Source organism: Oncorhynchus tshawytscha, linkage group LG02 (assembly GCF_018296145.1).
Source record: "Oncorhynchus tshawytscha isolate Ot180627B linkage group LG02, Otsh_v2.0, whole genome shotgun sequence".
Taxonomy (NCBI): Eukaryota; Metazoa; Chordata; class Actinopteri; order Salmoniformes; family Salmonidae; genus Oncorhynchus; species Oncorhynchus tshawytscha.
The window spans coordinates 14,743,227-14,761,895 of NC_056430.1; the positions used below are offsets into that span (position 1 = coordinate 14,743,227).

General features: G+C 43.8%; 2 protein-coding genes across 2 annotated transcripts in view; one reads left to right on the plus strand and one right to left on the minus strand.

Annotated features, from left to right (window-relative positions):
• Positions 1–1,833: 1,833 nt before the first annotated feature.
• Positions 1,834–7,979, minus strand: LOC112221159 (F-actin-capping protein subunit alpha-1). Its single transcript, XM_024383302.2, has 10 exons — positions 7,854–7,979; positions 6,008–6,071; positions 5,833–5,884; positions 5,677–5,740; positions 4,140–4,346; positions 3,972–4,051; positions 3,686–3,764; positions 3,377–3,448; positions 3,007–3,069; positions 1,834–2,889 (listed from the first exon to the last, which is right to left on the minus strand). Exons 1-10 carry the CDS (start codon positions 7,890–7,892, stop codon positions 2,749–2,751), a joined length of 861 nt encoding a protein of 286 aa, XP_024239070.1. The 5' UTR covers positions 7,893–7,979; the 3' UTR covers positions 1,834–2,748.
• A 32-nt stretch (positions 7,980–8,011) lies between these two features.
• The window catches only part of LOC112221151 (suppressor of tumorigenicity 7 protein-like), a 32,154-nt gene continuing 21,496 nt past the window's right edge, over positions 8,012–18,669 (plus strand). The window contains exons 1-14 of the mRNA XM_024383290.2: positions 8,012–8,180; positions 8,965–9,047; positions 9,254–9,413; positions 9,550–9,604; positions 10,508–10,623; positions 10,836–10,914; positions 11,059–11,147; positions 11,272–11,372; positions 11,835–11,949; positions 12,438–12,510; positions 12,753–12,855; positions 17,151–17,301; positions 17,430–17,522; positions 17,645–17,784. Coding sequence (XP_024239058.1) covers positions 8,012–8,180; positions 8,965–9,047; positions 9,254–9,413; positions 9,550–9,604; positions 10,508–10,623; positions 10,836–10,914; positions 11,059–11,147; positions 11,272–11,372; positions 11,835–11,949; positions 12,438–12,510; positions 12,753–12,855; positions 17,151–17,301; positions 17,430–17,522; positions 17,645–17,784 — 1,527 coding nt within the window. The remainder of the gene's footprint in view (positions 8,181–8,964; positions 9,048–9,253; positions 9,414–9,549; positions 9,605–10,507; positions 10,624–10,835; positions 10,915–11,058; positions 11,148–11,271; positions 11,373–11,834; positions 11,950–12,437; positions 12,511–12,752; positions 12,856–17,150; positions 17,302–17,429; positions 17,523–17,644; positions 17,785–18,669) is intronic.

Here is an 18,669-nt window from a genome sequence, read left to right on the forward strand (position 1 = left end):
CCTCTCATCCGACTCATTAAAGAAGATATCTATGTCCAGAAGCTCTTTTTGGTCATAAGAGACGGTAGCAGCAACATTATGTACAAAAGTTACAAACAATGTGAAGAAAAAAAAATTGCACAGTTGTTTAGGAGCCCATAAAACGGCAGCCATCCCCTCCGGCGCCATTATAGTGAGTGACATTTTTTGTTTTCTTGCTGGGGAGCGTAACACAGACTCAATTACAACCAATTGATTACAGCAACACCCCCAAAAAATGGAGGCAGCGGGAGTAGGTCAGGAATTGGTCTTTCTGCCCAATACAAAGAATCAAAACTGGCAGAGGAAAATGGCAGAAATAGGACAGTATACCAGTTCCATTTGAGGGCCAGGATGTGGACCGCTGTGCTATACAGATTGCAAAATAGCTGAGAAGAAAATAAATACTGATTCCATGGCACAGAATGTATGAGTTGATATTTAAACCGTTGCAAGATTCAACACTTCGTACAGCTCCTGCTCAACCCAGTCAAAGCTCTCCCTTCCGTGATCTAATACTTGCACTTAACTCTTTCCACCTACTAGCTTGGAGGAAAAATGTAGTTAATATGACTGAGATGTGTGGTTGTCCCACCTAGAGATCTCAAGTTGAACGCACTAATTGTAAATCGCTCTAGATAAGTGCATCTGCTGAATGACAAACATTTATGTAAAATAAATATGCTCATCAGTCTTTATGTTCACATTAATTTAATGATGATCCCATCAACTACAGCAGTGGAACTGTGTGTAGAAAATGCTCATAATATCAAGGCACAAGGCGAGGCCCAAATGCAGAAACAGGAGGCAGATGGTTGGTCTTACAATGTTTATTCATCCAGAGGTAGGGAAGAGAATTGTTGTGGATGGGCAAAAAGGTAAACCAGATCAAAGTCCAGGGGGTACAGAGTGGCAGACAGGCTCGTGGTCAAGGCAGGCAGAATGGTCAGGCAGGCAGGTACAAAGTCCAGAAACAGGCAAGGGTCAAAACCAGGAGGACTAGAAAAAGGAGAAGGTAAAAGCAGGAGAACGTGAAAACCGCTGGTTGACTTGGAACCATACAAGACGAACTGGCACAGCGAGACAGGAAACACAGGGATAAATACACTGGTACAGAGAGACCGGAAACACAGGGATAAATACACTGGGGAAAACAAGCGACACCTGGAGGGGGTGGAGACAATAACGAGGACAGGTGAAACTGATCAGGGTGTGACACATAATGCAAATCACTTTTGTCTGATCTAAAACATGGAGTTTTAAGTTCTGTGCTTAGTTTTCTAAGATAACTGATTGTGTTGCCCGTCACCTCTTGTCCTGTGAATTGTTATTTAGTCATATTTCATGTTGAAAACCTCAAATGAAAAATGTTTCAATCTAAAAAGGTCCGTAAATGTTTTCACTAAAGCAGCACAACAGCATGTGAAGATAAGATTTATCATGCCGGTATAATGAAGGTAAGGTCATATCGAAGCATTCAGTGAAAGGGACTGAAAGCAGAGAATAATTGTGTTTTTGTCCATCAACACGGTTTTACACATTCGACACAAAATGTACAGACAATGCAGATGAAATATACCGACACAAAACATCAAGAGGCGCATTTTAAGGTGCGCTCCATTAAAGTGATATTCAATAATCTGTTTCTTTATTCAAATGTCCCTTTTACTTTTTGCTGTGCTAGCCAGCATTTACACACAAATACACATTTGGCACCAAATCAGATTATTTCCCAATCAGCATATTTCTACATACTGGTAAGTAAAACGCTATTTATGGTTAACGGTTAATGATGACAATAGTTACAGCATAGTATTTGGTGCAACTTCTTTATTCCTTTGAATTATACATGTTCTTACATTTTGTATAAAAAAATATAGCAAAAAGCTAAAGGAAGGCATGTGGGCGGTAAGGAGGAATATAGGTATATTATATATTAAGTTGGCCGAATCACTGATAGTGGATACTGATGGTGCTCTGCTTGTTTAGGCCTGATTAAACCTTTGTAAAAGTACATCTCTTTCCAACAGGAAAGCTTGCAGGGGACAGAGCTGATACTGAGAACTTTTTTAAGGGGGTGTACTAAATGTAGTCACTTAGGAGTATACACCTCACTTGGAGGAGACCTTGGGTTACAGATATATAGGTCTTGGCCAATCTAAAATATAGGTCATGATTCAATCCAATGACCTGCGCACAGCGATAGGCTTTTAAAGGCAATTTCCCAGACATCACGCAGCGGATGGTAGCTGAGTCAGAAATCACCTTTAAAGATGAACCACAATGCACCGGGTCGTTTATCTGCATTTGTTTGAATCCCGGCCATAGTGGGTTACGAAATGGGCTTAAACGGATGACTACCTGTGGCCCCCAGACACAAAGTCAACCAAATGAGGGGTATGAGGATATGACTCCGATTTTTGAAGCATCGGTGTGGGAGAGCGAGGTTGACCCATGTAATCCAAACTTTCAGTGTCACTAAAGGCATTTTGTTCAAATGAAAAATGAGCGAGAGCTAAACAATCCAAAATGTCCTCTTAAAATGAAGCCATCCCTCCTAATGCGCCTGAAGAAAGCATACCAACTCCATACACCAAATCAAACCGTGGCATTCCTTAACAAAGACAGAATAGAGTATCATTTTTTCCCCCTTTGATGCCTCTTTTCCTGATTTCCCCTACCCTCTCTGTCTTTGCAGTAACACAGTAACAATGACCGACACACTGTCCTCTAAGCATTCTGCATCTCCTTGCCAATCTTGTAGCTGAGGATCTTGTTCCAGTCAATCTTGGTGCGGGTGACAGGAAGCTGCCGGCGCAAGGCTTTGAATGTGGTGTCAGACATGGTCTGGTAGTTCTCACTGATGGCCGTCTGGAAACAAGGAAAACAAATGTTTAGACTCTTGCCCCCCTCATTGAGGGAAAAAAATACATTCAACTGATTTATTCCAATTATGCTAATATTACTGTGAGGAAACATGTTGCATACCTGGTATTCATTTTCTGCATCCTCAATGATTTTCACAAACTCCTTTGCAGTCTGAGTCTCACTCTGCCAAAACAAGACAATGAATGCTTTTGACAATTGAATTGCCTGTAAACTTGACAGATTGAAGACCATCTCTCTTTATCATAAAGGACATTTCACTTGTTATTTTACTTCATCCTACTTCTCTTGCACTAATGAACAGCACTAGGGTTGCAAAATTCCTGGAACATTCAATACATTTGAGGAAATAAGCAGGACATCCGGAATTCTACAACCAGGATTTCTGTAGAACCAGGAAAAGGTTTTACACCCTTCTCCCTTTGAATGCTTATGTTCAGGTACAAACAATCCTACTGAAAGGGGAACTCACATTTACAGTGAGGGATTCCTGTACTTCCTTGTGGCTGACCAGCTGCACATTTCCATCCTCGTAGTAATGCACCTGCAACCACAAGATGGCGGGTGAGGGAGACTATATACCATATGACAAAACAATATCCATTTTCAGTTCATCAATTTAACTTGCATGGGCCTGTGCCCTAGCCTCGTACGAACGATCCTGATCTCACAAGCTAACATTCTGCAGGCTACCTGTGCCCAACCAGTTGTCTTTGAACAGGCTTTTAGACAGCCTGACAAAATGGTGGACAACCCTTGGCGATGGACACTACTAGCCTACCTGTATTTTGAGGACCCCAACAACTTGAGCTGTAGATTGGGAGATGCTGAACTTCCATTCAGACCGACAACGACCATTCCTGAGAACAGAAATCAATTATCAGTCCTTTCCCAAATTTATAGTTGATTTGCGTTGTCTAAGGCACTATTATAGACAGAATTACACGTTTAATACAAACAATGGACATGTAGTATAATGCTTCAAAATGCACATTTTAGTATACTCCTTCCCTGATAAATGAAAGGTTAGATAGAAAAATGATTGGTAACCATGAGACTACACTTACCAGAAGTTCTTTGGTTGAAATTGATGACCTTCAATGCAAGCAATTATGGTTTGCTGGCCGTCAATAGTTTTCCCATAAACCTGTGATAAATAAAACAAGGTCCTGTCATTAACATGCTCATGTTAAAGATAACGTTATTGTGTCCTGCAGGTGAAAGACAGGACGTACAGTGCAGACGCCGCTGGGGTAGTGCTCCTTGACGTAGGCCCTCAGAGCGCTGTCACATGCATCTCTCCAGGGTCTGAGAGCTGCCTCTCCCTCGTGGGGCTGGGGGTCACTGGCCTCCTTCCTCAGGTGGTCAAATTTGAATGACCGCTTGTTGCGGGGGTCAAAGAAACGGCCATTGCCCAGGTCTCCATGCTCTGTGATCAGCACCTGGAGGGGAAATGGATCACAGATAGAGGTCCTCAGTTGCTGCATTGATCTTACAGGGATTTTTCTGCCATAAAAACCTCTTGGGCAGGCCTCCTAAGCGTTTTTGCAGGACAGCTAAGTCCAAACTGTCTGTAAAAAAAAAGTTTATAATGTATATATATTAATTAGAAAAAAGTTTTTATATATACACTTTCGGGATGGAAAAACGCTTTCAGCATAAACGCTTTCAGTGTGAATTTAAATGACTAAAACCAGATATAAAAGATAATGGACCTATATTTTTTATTCTAATATAATATTTGAGAACTAAAACTACCAAGATAAAAGCTAGACAGTCAGTGGAATTGAAATCTAAAAACAATGACTTTAACAGTATTGATTTTGCTATTATGTCTAAGCAAAGGAACACAGCATTAGCCATGGCAAAATGCACAGGAAAATAACTTTAAATTGCAAAATTCTCTCTCAGTTCCATTGCAGAATATGTAGAATCCCTGGAAATGTGCTTTAAACTGCAAAGATTTATCTTGGCTCCTTGGAGAAATTCAAAGAATTCCAGGCTTAAAAATGCTTTATCACCAAGATGGGGGGCATTAAAATTCTAACATTTTGCAACGGCAACCATTGCCATGCACCCTGCCACGCCCACCACCTAAGCCACCTTTTTATCCAGAAGAAAAACTGTATTTTAATGATGCGTTCAATCTATACTGACTGCAAAAAAAACATTAAGGACCCCTACTCTTTTCATGAAAAAGACTGACCAGGTGAATCCAGGTGAAAGCTACGATCCCTTACTGATGTCACTTGTTAAATCCACTACAATCAGTGTAGATGAAGGGGAGGAGACAGGTTAAAGGAGGATTTTTAAGCCTTGAGACAATAGACATGGATTGTGTGTGTACCATTCAGCTGGGGAATGGGCAAGACAAAATATTTATGTGCCGTTGTACAGGGTAGGTATGGTAGTAGGTGCCAGGCACACCGGTGTGTGTCAAGAACTGCAACGCTGCTGGGTTTTTCACCCGCAACAGTTTCCCATGTGTATAAAGAATAGTCCACCACCCAAAGGATATCCAGACAACTTGACACAACTGTGGGAAGCACTGAAGTCAACATGGGCCAGCATCCTTGTGGGATGCTTGACACCTTGTAGGGTCCATGCCCCGGCGAATTGAGGCTGTTCTGAGGGCAAAAGGGGGTGGTGCAACGCAATATTAGGAAGGTGTCCTTAATGTTTTGTACACTCATTGTATATATCACAGTATGAAACCAACGAGACTCAAAACAGTTGGGAAGAAGTCACAGCTCAAATGACTGAGCATCTTACCTGATCATCATACCCTTCAAGTTTGGCAAGGGTGAACTGATCCATGTTGTACTGGGCAAAGGCACTGTTTTCCAATGGAGAAAAAAACAAAATGCAGCATTTAACACACAAATTTGCACAACAATACAGTAAATAAATCAATAAAATACTACTCACTGTGCTGCACCCTCCCTGAGAAGATTGTCATTGTTGAGCAGTAGCCGCACATCTGAAACCAAGAGACTGCCTTATCAAGAGATTGCCAACGCCTTAACAGACAAATATATAACAAATCAAGTGTATTGGTAAATAAAGAAGTAGTACAAAGAATAAGATTTCTAAGCACACTCACCGTTGAAGACTTCATTGAATTCTCCAGGTGGAGCATGGACGACAAAATTAGCCGCAATGCGCACCTGAGGGAAAGAAAATACGAGGTAAATAGGCTACTATCCATTTTTTGGCTAGACAGCTTTTACACCTGAGTGCCAACGGAATATTTTTGGTACTATATGATAAAATGTTTACTCTATTCTACCGAGTCATTTGTTTTATGTTCATATTCTTATTTATGTTGCATTGTCGAGAAGAGACCTGCAAGTAAGCATTTCATTGGATGATGCATACCATGTGTATCCTGTACAAACGACTAATAAAACTTGAAAAGATATTGCATATGCAGTATATGAATATTTCTACCACTGATATGAGACCCAGAGACAGTGTAATTATGCAGCCAAGTCATTATTACACTGGCCACTAGGGTGAAGCAGAGAGCAGTGACTAACTTGGCTTCCTGACTAGCCTACCTCTGCACTGCCCACGCCACTCCTTAGACGGCAAGAGCTTTTCTTAGCAGCTGTAATGCATGTGTAAGCATGTGGTGTCAGATCAGAACCAAAAACAGTGAGGAGGGGGGGGGGACTAGGCAATCTTCATTAGGGCTCCCCTGAACCTGAAAGTCTAGAGTTGCACTGAAATCAGTATGCAGAACGTCAGTATTTTAGGCCCTAATGTATGTCTTCATGTCCAGAAACAGACCCAAAGGTTGCATGGGTTACACGCAACAGTTCACAGTACATTGCAACACTACCAACAGGTTCTGGAACTTCTGGTGTGTGTGTGCTGTTGCCATATAGTTAGATGCTCCCAAACACTGTTCCTTCCCATGCTAAGTATTGTATTTACAAAATTCCTATGCCCATTCTACTGGTCTGTACATGTATCTGACCGCATCCCTGCTGTGGGCCTGCCACTGAAGCGGCAGGAATGCGAGACACCAGTAGGCAGCCTCAAACATGTATCTATCTGCATGCTGCTGACAGCAACAATGGTCAAACCCAAGCTCTCATATTAAGGTTGTTTAGTTTTTGGTGATTCAATCTCAATTGGTTGAAAATGCCCACAATCACTTTTATCGTGTATGACCTTCAGAAGTCTTGTAAATAGGGTTGTATGTATTTGTGGACTTTTTCATGAAATCATGACTTCAATGATTCATACACCAAATAATTGGTCAATCGAAAGTTTGTGTTGTAATGCGTTACAGTCAATAGGCCAGGGGCCATCCCAAGACAGAAAATGGGATTATAAAGTATGCCTACTATATTCACAATTGTTTCTAGCAGGGTGTGGAGGCTGTTGCAATCAATACAGGAAGTAGTGGCCTTTTCTAGCATATTAGTTCATATGTTTTTAGACTAAAGCCATTTGCAAATAACCCATGAACAATTGTATGATCATGCATTGCTAGATAGTAACTACCTGACCCAGGGGGACAATTGCCATTGTAATGTTAGCTAGGCACCGTGCAAAAGCCCAAATGTGGCAAAGCCCAGTTAAAGTCAGACTTGACAATGCTAAGGCACATACTGTACTAGCTAATATTTGGCTAAGGAACATGGCTAACATTTACAAACATTTTAGCTAGCTAAGCAGTAAGCAAACTGCTTCTTGTGTATGGTATGTTTTAGCATGGTGTATGGAGTTGTATCTAGCTACTGTATTTAACTAGGTGATACAATGTATTCCCGTGTCAGTTTGTTCGCTAACTGTAGCTAGAGTGTAGTGTTAGTTTAGCGAGCTAGTTGTAGCTTAGCAAACATTTTTTTTTGCGGCCAAAATATTTGAGAAAGGACACAAACAACCGAATTTACTAAACTTCGTAAAACAATGAGCAAAGCTTCTCAAGACTATACCTTCTCTTCCTCAGTGAGCTGTTCTTCGAAATCGGCCATCTTGGCTCATGAGACAAACCTCTTCTGATCCGCGACTGACTGCAGCGGACGGTGAGGAAGCGGATCTTGACAGTGTTACTGGCACATGATTCCTCTGTTTACAGCCATCCGTTAAAAACATGGAGGACGCGACCAGCAGTAATCCTCAATCTCTTGGATTTACAGATAAATTAAAATCATGGTTGTCCTGGTCATGGACATACATATGTGCCGTTTGGTTTGCTATGGTTTTAACTATGATCTATGTTCTGCGAAGCCCCTTGAAACTGCAGGACACTCTTACCTCGGGTGAGTTAGCTAACGCTAGCTTTCTAAGAGTGGGCTAGCTAGCGAATGTAATGTAGCTAGCTAGCCAGCCTTCTAACGTTAGCGAGCTAGCAAATAGAAATTGAGAGACAGTGGAGGAACTGAACGTTTGACAGGAGGCTGGCTAACAGTATGACAACACATTGCACAAAAACATATCCCAGGTTGGTTTATTTATTGAATGGTAGCGAGACATATTAGCTAGCTAATGTGGCTACTAGCTATCTACGTTAGCTAATTTAGCTAGCTGTTAATGTTACGCTTGTGCATAGCTAGCCAGCTAGCTAACGTTAGCTAACATCATTCAAACAATGCATAATACTAGCTAGAATTGCATTTAAAAAAAACTATATTTAACTAAGCAAGTCGGTTAAAAACAAATTCTTATTTCCAATGACGGCCTATGGACAGTCGGTTAACTGCCTTGTTCAGAGGCAAAACGACAAATGTTTACCTTGTCAGTTCTGGGATTCGATCTGGCAACCTTTCGGTTACTAATCCAACGCGCTAACCACTAGTCTACCTGCCGTCAGCGGAAGTTTATTTGTCAGTGTGTCTATTAGCTTGTTACATCACATTAGCTATAACATTAACATCATGGTACTTCAACATCACACACCGACTCAGTCAGCATCTGTCAGTGTGGTGGGCTCTGCATGATCAGCAAGCTACTAGCTACCTTCAGAGATGACAGTCTGAATCTCTGTTAGGCAAGTGTCATTCATTTTTTATGTTTGAGCTAACACAGCGTTCATTGTTGTTTCAGCATCTGTGTTCTTGAATACACTGACCCCTAAATTCTATGTGGCACTCACTGGAACATCCTCTCTCATCTCTGGCCTAATCTTGGTGAGTTGTAATGATCACAGTTATTTGTAGTTTGATTGTAGACACTACATTTGGAAATGTGGATTTCAAATACCAACACCAAAGGTAGCATATATTCATTGTACAGTTAGTGCACAATAATGATATGATAATAAAATTAATTGTTTAGAAGATTTGTGTACCGGTACATTGCTCTCTGTATGACTGTCCCAATCCCCTGCCCCCAGATATTTGAGTGGTGGTACTTCCGTAAGTATGGAACCTCATTCATCGAGCAGGTGTCTGTTAGCCATCTGCGACCCCTCCTAGGTGGGGTGGAGAGCAGCTCAACCACTGGCCTGTTCTCCTCAGTCAACGGAGAGGCTGAGCCCAGACCCAGTGTCTCAGGTAAACATTTCACCAACTAAAATGTTTCCCCATTTTGCAACAGAAAACTAAAATGGCCGTGGGTTAAATATGTGATTCAGGTTTGCAAGGCCATCAATGTAACAAAGTAATGATACAATGACACTGTCTTTTGCAGAGTGTAAAGTTTGGAGGAATCCATTAAATCTATTCAGAGGAGCAGAATACAGCAGGTAGGGTGAGACCACACAGAATGTCACTGTCTTCATGTTGTACTTCAGCCTAATACTGTCTTCATGTTGTACTTCAGCCTAATACTGTCTTCATGTTGTACTTCAGCCTAACACTGTCCTTGTCCATGTTGTACTTCAGCCTAACACTGTCTTCATGTTGTACTTCAGCCTAATACTGTCTTCATGTTGTGCTTCAGCCTAACACTGTCCATGTCCATGTTGTACTTCAGCCTAACACTGTCTTCATCTTGTACTTCAGCCTAATACTGTCTTCATGTTGTACTTTAGCCTAATACTGTCTTCATGTTGTACTTTAGCCTAACACTGTCTTCATGTTGTACTTTAGCCTAACACTGTCTTCATGTTGTACTTTAGCCTAACACTGTCTTCATGTTGTACTTTAGCCTAACACTGTCTTCGTGTTGTACTTTAGCCTAACACTGTCTTCGTGTTGTACTTTAGCCTAACACTGTCTTCATGTTGTACTTTAGCCTAACACTGTCTTCATGTTGTACTTTAGCCTAACACTGTCTTCATGTTGTACTTTAGCCTAACACTGTCTTCATGTTGTACTTTAGCCTAACACTGTCTTCATGTTGTACTTTAGCCTAACACTGTCTTCGTGTTGTACTTTAGCCTAACACTGTCTTCGTGTTGTACTTTAGCCTAACACTGTCTTCGAGTTGTACTTTAGCCTAACACTGTCTTCGAGTTGTACTTTAGCCTAACTGTCTTTGTGTTGTACTTTAGCCTAACACTGTCTTCGTGTTGTACTTTAGCCTAACACTGTCTTCGTGTTGTACTTCAGCCTAACACTGTCCATGTTCATGTTGTACTTCAGCCTAATACTGTGTTGTACTTCAGCCTAACACTGTCTTCCTGTTGTACTATACCCATCTAAAGGTACACCTGGGTGACTGGAAAGGAGCCTTTGACGTACTACGATATGAACCTTTCTGCTCAAGACCACCAGACGTTCTTCACTGGTGACACTCAGCAAATCAAGGCCGAAGATACTGGTTAGAATCCAAACTTTTTAATCAGCATATCATTGAAAAGTGTTAGCCAAAGTGTAAATGTCTGCGAAGGAATAGAACACTTTAATTCCTTTTGAAAGACTGCTTTGGTCCTCATCGGCCTCATTCCTACTCCTGTGTTGATATTTTTCTGGATCCGTCTCTTTGTAATGCATTCAGTTCAGTATTTGTTGTCTGGTTCTGGCCTGTTACAGTGATGCAGAAGGCCTGGAGGGAGAGGAATCCCCAAGCCAGGATAAGAGCAGCTTACCAGGCCATAGAGATGAACCACGAGTGAGTTCCACTGTAACAGTTTCTGTTTAAAAGACTGCATGCTCATTCAGGAAAATCCCAAATTAAGTTTCTCATTCAGTAAAACAAGTATGTATATTCTTATGAACTAGATTGCATAGCAAATGTCTTCCCTGTGGTTTTTAGGTGTGCTGCTGCCTATGTGCTACTGGCAGAGGAGGAAGCCACCACCATCACAGAGGCTGAGAGGCTGTTTAAACAAGCCCTGCGGAGTGGTAAGAGAGAACAGAGAGTACAGGACCCCATCACAAGCCTCAGGCCTCTGACCCTTAGTTTAAAAGCATTAGTCAGGGTTGCGATTGTTATAATTAAATGTATTCATTTTCCTCTCTTCCATAGCTGGCAAAGACATCAACTTGCTGGTGTACATCAAACGCAGACTGGCCATGTGTGCACGCAAGCTGGGACGCATCAAAGAGGCAGTGAAAATGATGAGAGATGTGAGTGTTGCCATTTCCTTAATCAGGGGTGTTCAAATCAGGGCCTTGAATTCTGCATTATGGCTGCTTTTCTTTGCTCCCTAGTAGCTGATGTCATTGATTGGCTAGAGGGAGTGTTCACACACACATGTTGTCCCAGGTCTGAACCAGTCGCTGTTTAGAGAATAGAAGAACAACCATTATTGTTGAACTGGAGGCCCTGGGGCGCACTCAGCAGGACGCAACGTTTTGGATATAAATATGCTATGTAGAACAAACATGCCTCACATGTAGAATGACAAGGAATCATGATGGCTCTATTAGAAGAATTTCCATCTGCAACGTTCATGAACGTTTGACTACTGAACGTAGCCCTGATATGTGTAGTCCTGTCTTTAGTCCTCTTCTATGCTCCTTTAATACTGGTTAGTCCTGCCATTTTTATGATTCCTTCGTTCACTCACTGTTCCTTACTTCTCCCAGTTAATGAAAGAATTCCCACTGTTGGGAATGTTGAATATACATGAAAACCTCCTGGAGGCACTACTGGAGCTGCAGGCCTACGCTGATGTACAAGCAGTCCTCGCCAAATACGACGGTAAGAAATGTGCCATGTAGCAGATGCTTTTATCCAAGGCGACTGTAGTGAGTCTGTGGCCGGCAGTGGGAATCAAAACCATGATCGTGGTGTTGAAAGCATCATGCTACCAACTGAGCCACGCAGGACCACATCAGCAAAACAGGATTCAAGCCAACTAACTACTACAACTTTGAACCAGTCCTTTGTCACTTTACCCCTACCTACATGTACTAATCACCTCCGCTAACCTCTATCCCCGCACATTGACTCGGTACCGGTACCCCCTGAATATAGTCTTGTTATTGTTTTTGTTTTTTTACTGTAATTTATATAGTAAATATTTTCTTAACTGCATTGTTGTTTAAGGGCTTGTAAGTAAGTATTTCATGTTAAGGTCAACACCTGCTGTATTCGGCTCATGTGACAAATTTGATTTTGATACTCATGATTTCCAGACTCCTCGTTTGAGTTTAAAGTGAAATAACCGTCATGTGTTCTCGTTGTAGATATCAGCTTGCCAAAGTCAGCCACTATATGCTACACATCTGCACTGCTGAAAGCACGGGCTGTATCAGAGAAGTATGTCCCTGTGGAAAGACAGAACTGTGATTTAATGTAACATTTTTAAGATATAAACAAACAGTATGATATATATTTGACATGGATGCATCTGTTTTTATAGGTCAGACTAATCTTTAAGACTTGTTTGTGGGACATCAAACCCCCTATTTGTGACTGAAGTGCATGACATCTCCTACTTAAAGCTGTCCTGACTCCTGTGTCTTACCATGGGTGTGTCTTCTCTTTCTCTTATCTCCCAGGTTTTCTCCTGAGGCAGCATCCCGGCGGGGCCTGAGCACTGCAGAGATGAACGCTGTGGAGGCTATACACAGAGCCGTGGAGTTCAACCCACATGTGCCAAAGGTCAGTCCAGACCCTCAGTCACAGATCTAGTATCGGTTTACCCAATCCTAACCTTAACCATTAGTGGGGAGAAATGTACAGATCTAGGATCATCTTAGCGTATCCTATCTAACTCCTGACCTGAACCAATGGTGGGGTTAACACGACTGATATACGACATTGTCTGGATATACAGTTAGCTTTATTTGAGCAAAGTCTCATATTTTACACAGGTGATAGCTATTTAGTTGTCTCTGTACGCCATACTCCTCTTGAGTGATGACTGCAGAGCTGACTTTGCTCTACTGTATTACCTGTAATGACCTATGTTAGCCAGAGGGTGTCAATATTGCACTGCATAGTAAACGTAGCTGCTGTTGTCAGGACTGGACCTGTGAGCCACTTCTACTCTCTCTCTCTGCTGCACAGAAGAACATGGTACCAAACACTTTGTGGATTTTACTAAAAGAGACACTATTAGTCTAATTATTATTCCTTTGTCATGGCTACCTATCAGTGGACTATAAAGAGTTCATAGTGAAGTCTGGGTCGTGTTCAGTACGGCACATTGTAGCAAAATCTTTTGCAATGGAAAATACAAATCTGTGTTATTATTGCACAAGGTCAGATAGTACATCCCCAGTTTCAAAACGTTTTCTACCTACTGAACAGGAAGTGCACCCTCCCTGATCATACGTCTGTCTGGGCTCTGGGCGACAACAAGGGGCCCCTGCCTCTCTGATGTATCTCCCTGCAGTAGACGGACAGAAACAATTCCTGCACATCTCTTCCCACAGGGATTAGGCTTGGATGCCCCATACTAAAACACACTCTCTCTCTCTCACACTCACTCATATGCACACACACACAGGTCGCAGTACCCCCTACAGCAAAATGTAGTCTGTGTGTGTTGCATCCTGTGTGCTCCTTGTGTGTGTGTGTGAGCTGCAATGTGTGGTAGTCACAGGCAGAGAGGGGGAAACTCAGCTCTTTGATCCAGGCTTTGATGACAGGTCCCTCATCCTGAGTGTCACCCGCCCCCAGGGGCACTGCTGACCCCCCCCCCCGCTACGGCGTTGACATACACACAGGGAGGGTCAGACTATAAAGTAGTGATCCCAGAGATAGTTCACATCTACAGTACCTCTGCTTTCAACTGGTGATACCCTAGACCGTTGAGGTAGGAGAGTCTAATCTCTTCTATCTGTCAATCTCTGTCCCATTGAAGCACAGCCTCTCCCTCAGTCTTTCACATGGGCTTCACGTCTCATAATAGACAGGCAGACAGACAGACCGGCTGAGCTCTGAGTCTGAGACAACCCGAGGAGGAGGAACTCCGCTGTGCTGTCAAAATGGCCGCTGACATGCAGCGCTGTTGATGTGACGACCTATAAAGGGTTGTCGGTCAGAGTGTTCTCGGGAGTGAAGCATGTTCTGTGGCCTCACCGTGTCAACTCACCTCATTGACTCTACTAATGTTCTTATAGTGAAAGCTTTTGGCTGTTGTTGACTGAAATTTAGCAGTTAGTGGGAATATTTCCATTTATTTGTGTCAGACCTGTCTTTCTTTATTTATCAAGTTGAGTCCCATTGAGATCTTCTGTATCTCTTTCGCAGGGGAGCGCTGTCTATGTCTGTCTAAATGGTCAGTGAGTGCACCTGTAGCCGTAGAGCCTGAGGCATGCCTGGCGTGGGCTGTTTTCTGCCCAGAAGCCAGTGTTCACACACAGATACCAGTGGTTCACTGGACTGGAGCGAGCTGATCTGGCTCTGTTGTGGGTGGGCTTCCATTCCCAGCAGCTTCCCCACATTCTCTGCTTCAATCAACGAGTAAGACCCCCCCCCCCATCCACCCCGATTCCTTTCTTGGCCTTGGCAACTTGACCCCTCAGCAGCCAGCTAACCCCCACACCAGCAAGCTAGCCAGCCAGCTAGCCAGCCAGTCCCCCAGCCAGCCAGCCCCCCAGCTAGCTAGCCAGCCAGCCCCCAGCTAGCTAGCGAGCCAGCCCCCAGCTAGCCAGCCAGCCAGTCCCCCAGCTAGCCAGCCAGCCAGTCCCCCAGCTAGCCAGCCAGCCAGTCCCCCAGCTAGCCAGTCAGCCAGTCCCCCGGCTAGCCAGCCAGCCAGCCCCCGGCTAGCCAGCCAGCCAGCCCCCGGCTAGCCAGCCAGCCAGCCAGCCTCCAGCTAGCCAGCCAGCTCACCAGGCAGCCTGGGAAGGGCAGTGTAATGAAGGCAAGATTTCTGTGTATTCTGGTTCAGGCGTGGGGAGTGTTAGGGCCAGCATCGCAGCAGGCCTGAAGGGATAATATATGGACATCACGCTACATCACATGAACAGACGGCACTAAATGCTCCACACACCCAGCTGTTTCAGTGCTCAACCGCCACGCTTGCTCCACCTCTACCCTTTAGCCTGTCTGTCCCAATCAATCTCTCTCCCCCTTTCTTTTTCCCTTTCTGTCATGCACTCTCTACCCCCTACTCCAAGGTATGGTAGAAAGGTTGAGCAACCAGACTGAGGGCAGCCTGCTGGTCATGTGTTAAGGACACCTGAATGTGTTTTAAATTTATCACACTCCTGTGGTAACAATTCCTTACGCCTTTGGAGTGGGCTTCTTTGTGCCTGGTAGCCTGTGTTGTGGCGATGGCCTCCTCAGTCTTGTTCAGGATTCAGGGGGATGGAGGCTTCACATAGGTAGTAGCAGGTGTGATGCAACACCTGAGACCGAGAGTAGTAGTTATAGACTGACTCTAGTAGGAAGAAGCCTTAGCACAGATCTAGGGTCAGCTTCCCTTCACCAGACCCTAATCATCGGATGGAACCATTCAAAACTGACCTAAGATCAGTGTCTATGGTCAATATCATTCTCCTACTCGGGATCTGTCCAGTACCGTCCACAGATGCCTGAGGGTGACCTAACATGGTAGATGGCCTCAGAGGTCATCTGTATCCTCACCAGCACTGTGAGCCAATGAGACGATGGCTAGATTATGTCATTATTGTCGAAGTGTTCCATTGTGCTAAATGCCGAAGATTAAAATCTGAGGGAGGCTTATGAGTTAAACTCCAGTTCATCAGTGTTCCAAGATAAAAGGGGAGTGTCAATGAAACGCAATCTCTTCATCAAAGAGGCGATTGGGGATGGGCTGGGGGGGTGTTACCCACCCTTATGCCAGGACATGCCAGGTAGGACCGCTGCCAGTCAAATGCTTTGATAAACATCACCTCTACCCTCTTATTAAACTCTGGGATACCTGGGTAAAGGTGCTGCTTGCAACAGTATAGAGAATGACCAGCACCTTTTTGCAGTAAGTGCTGACCCACGTTAAAGTCTCAACTTTGGAGAGGACATGAAAGTCGCACGACTTGGCAGTCAAATAAAACACAGCAGTGAGGAGTGGTGTGTGCAGAACATGTAGGAACACTTATCCAAGCATACCCATCACCACCACATTCACACTGTAGCCAGCTAGCTACCACCACCTAACTGTCCCTGAGAGAAGAGCAGAGGGTTGGGGCTTGTCTCCCTCTCCTGCCCCTGGGTGCGCCCCAGGGCGGCTCTGCACTGGGCTGATCTGCACTGGGCTGGCTGGTTGGCTGAGTTTGTGACCATGGGGAGGGATTAGACAGGATTAGCTTTATGGTAACCTTCCCAAAGTGTCAGACTGAGACTCATAGTCCTGTGAAGCAGGTGTCCTGGGAATCCAGCAGGCCCAACGCCAATGGCCCCCGTGGCCTCCTCTGCCCAGGGGACCAGTTCAGAGGAGATTAACGCACAGCCACGCCGCCATACACACACACCACACACACACACACCGTGTCTGCTAAATAACTGATGTAAATGCCTCTGACTATAATGTTATCTAATCGTGTTACTTTCCTGTCTCCCTCTGTCTAGTTTTTATTAGAGATGAAGAGTCTGATCCTGTCTCCCTTTCTGACTGTAGTATTTATTAGAGATGAAGAGTGATCCTGTCTCCCTCTGTCTAGTACTTATTAGAGATGAATAGTCTGATCCTGTCTCCCTCTGTCTAGTATTTATTAGAGATGAATAGTCTGATCCTGTCTCCCTCTGTCTAGTATTTATTAGAGATGAAGAGTCTGATCCTGTCTCCCTCTGTCTAGTATTTATTAGAGATGAAGAGTCTGATCCTGTCTCCCTCTGTCTAGTATTTATTAGAGATGAAGAGTCTGATCCTGTCTCCCTTTTTGACTGTAGTATTTATTAGAGATGAAGAGTCTGATCCTGTCTCCCTTTTTGACTGTAGTATTTATTAGAGATGAAGAGTCTGATCCTGTCTCCCCCTTTGACTGTAGTATTTATTAGAGATGAAGAGTCTGATCCTGCCTCCAGAACACATCCTGAAGAGGGGGGACAGCGAGGCGGTGGCCTACGCCTTTTTTCACCTGCAGCATTGGAAGAGGGCCGAGGGTGCCTTAAACCTGCTGCACTGCACCTGGGAAGGCAGTACGTACTAGGTGTAGGACATTGATTGATTGATGAATTAGTGGGTTAAGTGGTTGATTTAGTTAAAGGATTATGCACTCGCAATAAAAGTCATTGATGTGTTTTTTTTCTGCATTTCTCTCCTGCAGCTTTTCGGATAATTCCCTACCCTCTAGAGAAGGGTCACCTGTTTTACCCCTACCCTGGGTGCACAGAAACAGCAGATCGGGAACTGCTGCCGAGTAAGTAGGAAAATGTCACTACTATACCTTATACTCAATGCAATGGTCAATTCTGCTGTCCACTCGTGATATGTGCCTCTCTACCCCCACCCCACCTCTCTCACTCTCCTTCTCTTCTGCAGCCTTCCATGAGGTGTCTGTGTACCCGAAGAAAGAGCTTCCCTTCTTCATCCTCTTCACAGCGGGCCTTTGCTCCTTCACTGCCATGCTGGCCATGCTCACACACCAGTTCCCTGAGCTCATGGGTGTCTTTGTCAAAGCAGTAAGTCCTGCACTTCTCTTCCACTGATCCTGGAATAATTGTTTGATATTGGCCTGGATCTGTTTAAATTAGAAGTTAGAGTTTTAATGGGAACAATTCAATTATTGAGATGTGTATGCATGGTTTCAGTGCCTCTCATTACCAAATACACATAGCATCAGCAATCCAGCAAAACACCGTTGGTTGTATGCATGTTATTATGTACTCTGACCCGGTTGACCTCTGGTGTAGTCGCTGCCTCTCGTCTCTGTCAACAACGAGGCTCATGGGATGCCTGGGTCTGGTGGTCGAGGCGCCGGTTTGTTTCACTGCACATTCACTCCCTACACCTCAACTGCTGCTCTCCAACAACTTGTTGTGCACCGCAGTTAAGCAATCCAGCCAAAATCGTGTATGATTTAATATCTTATTTCATGGGTCTGTTTTGTCTCCAAGGTTTGAGAATGAAATGAGGCCTAACCATATCCTTTTGTAGATTTCAAAAGTACTGTATGACTTGGCGCAGAATAGGGATGGCACAATTACCGTATAATTGTGTATCCGACAATTATGGATGAAGACCATAATGAAAATAAAATAACCGTCATAACCGGTATGAAAAAAATTAACTGGAACGAGCATCTGACTGACGACGGGATGGCCGGAAATTTGTGCGGTTGAGTCCATTTCCTCGGTAACATGGACACTTTACAACGTGATGAAAATGTGTTGCTCCTTGCTGAAGCAAGCAAGGTGTTGTCAAGTCTTTGGTTTCCTAGGTAACGTCCCCTCCCTGCAGTCAAGAGCGGAGGTGGGGGGAAGAATGTGCGTATTAAATAACAAACTAACAATTATAACGGTGACCTGCGGTCATTTGACTGACAAATAACTGTCCTCCAAAATTCC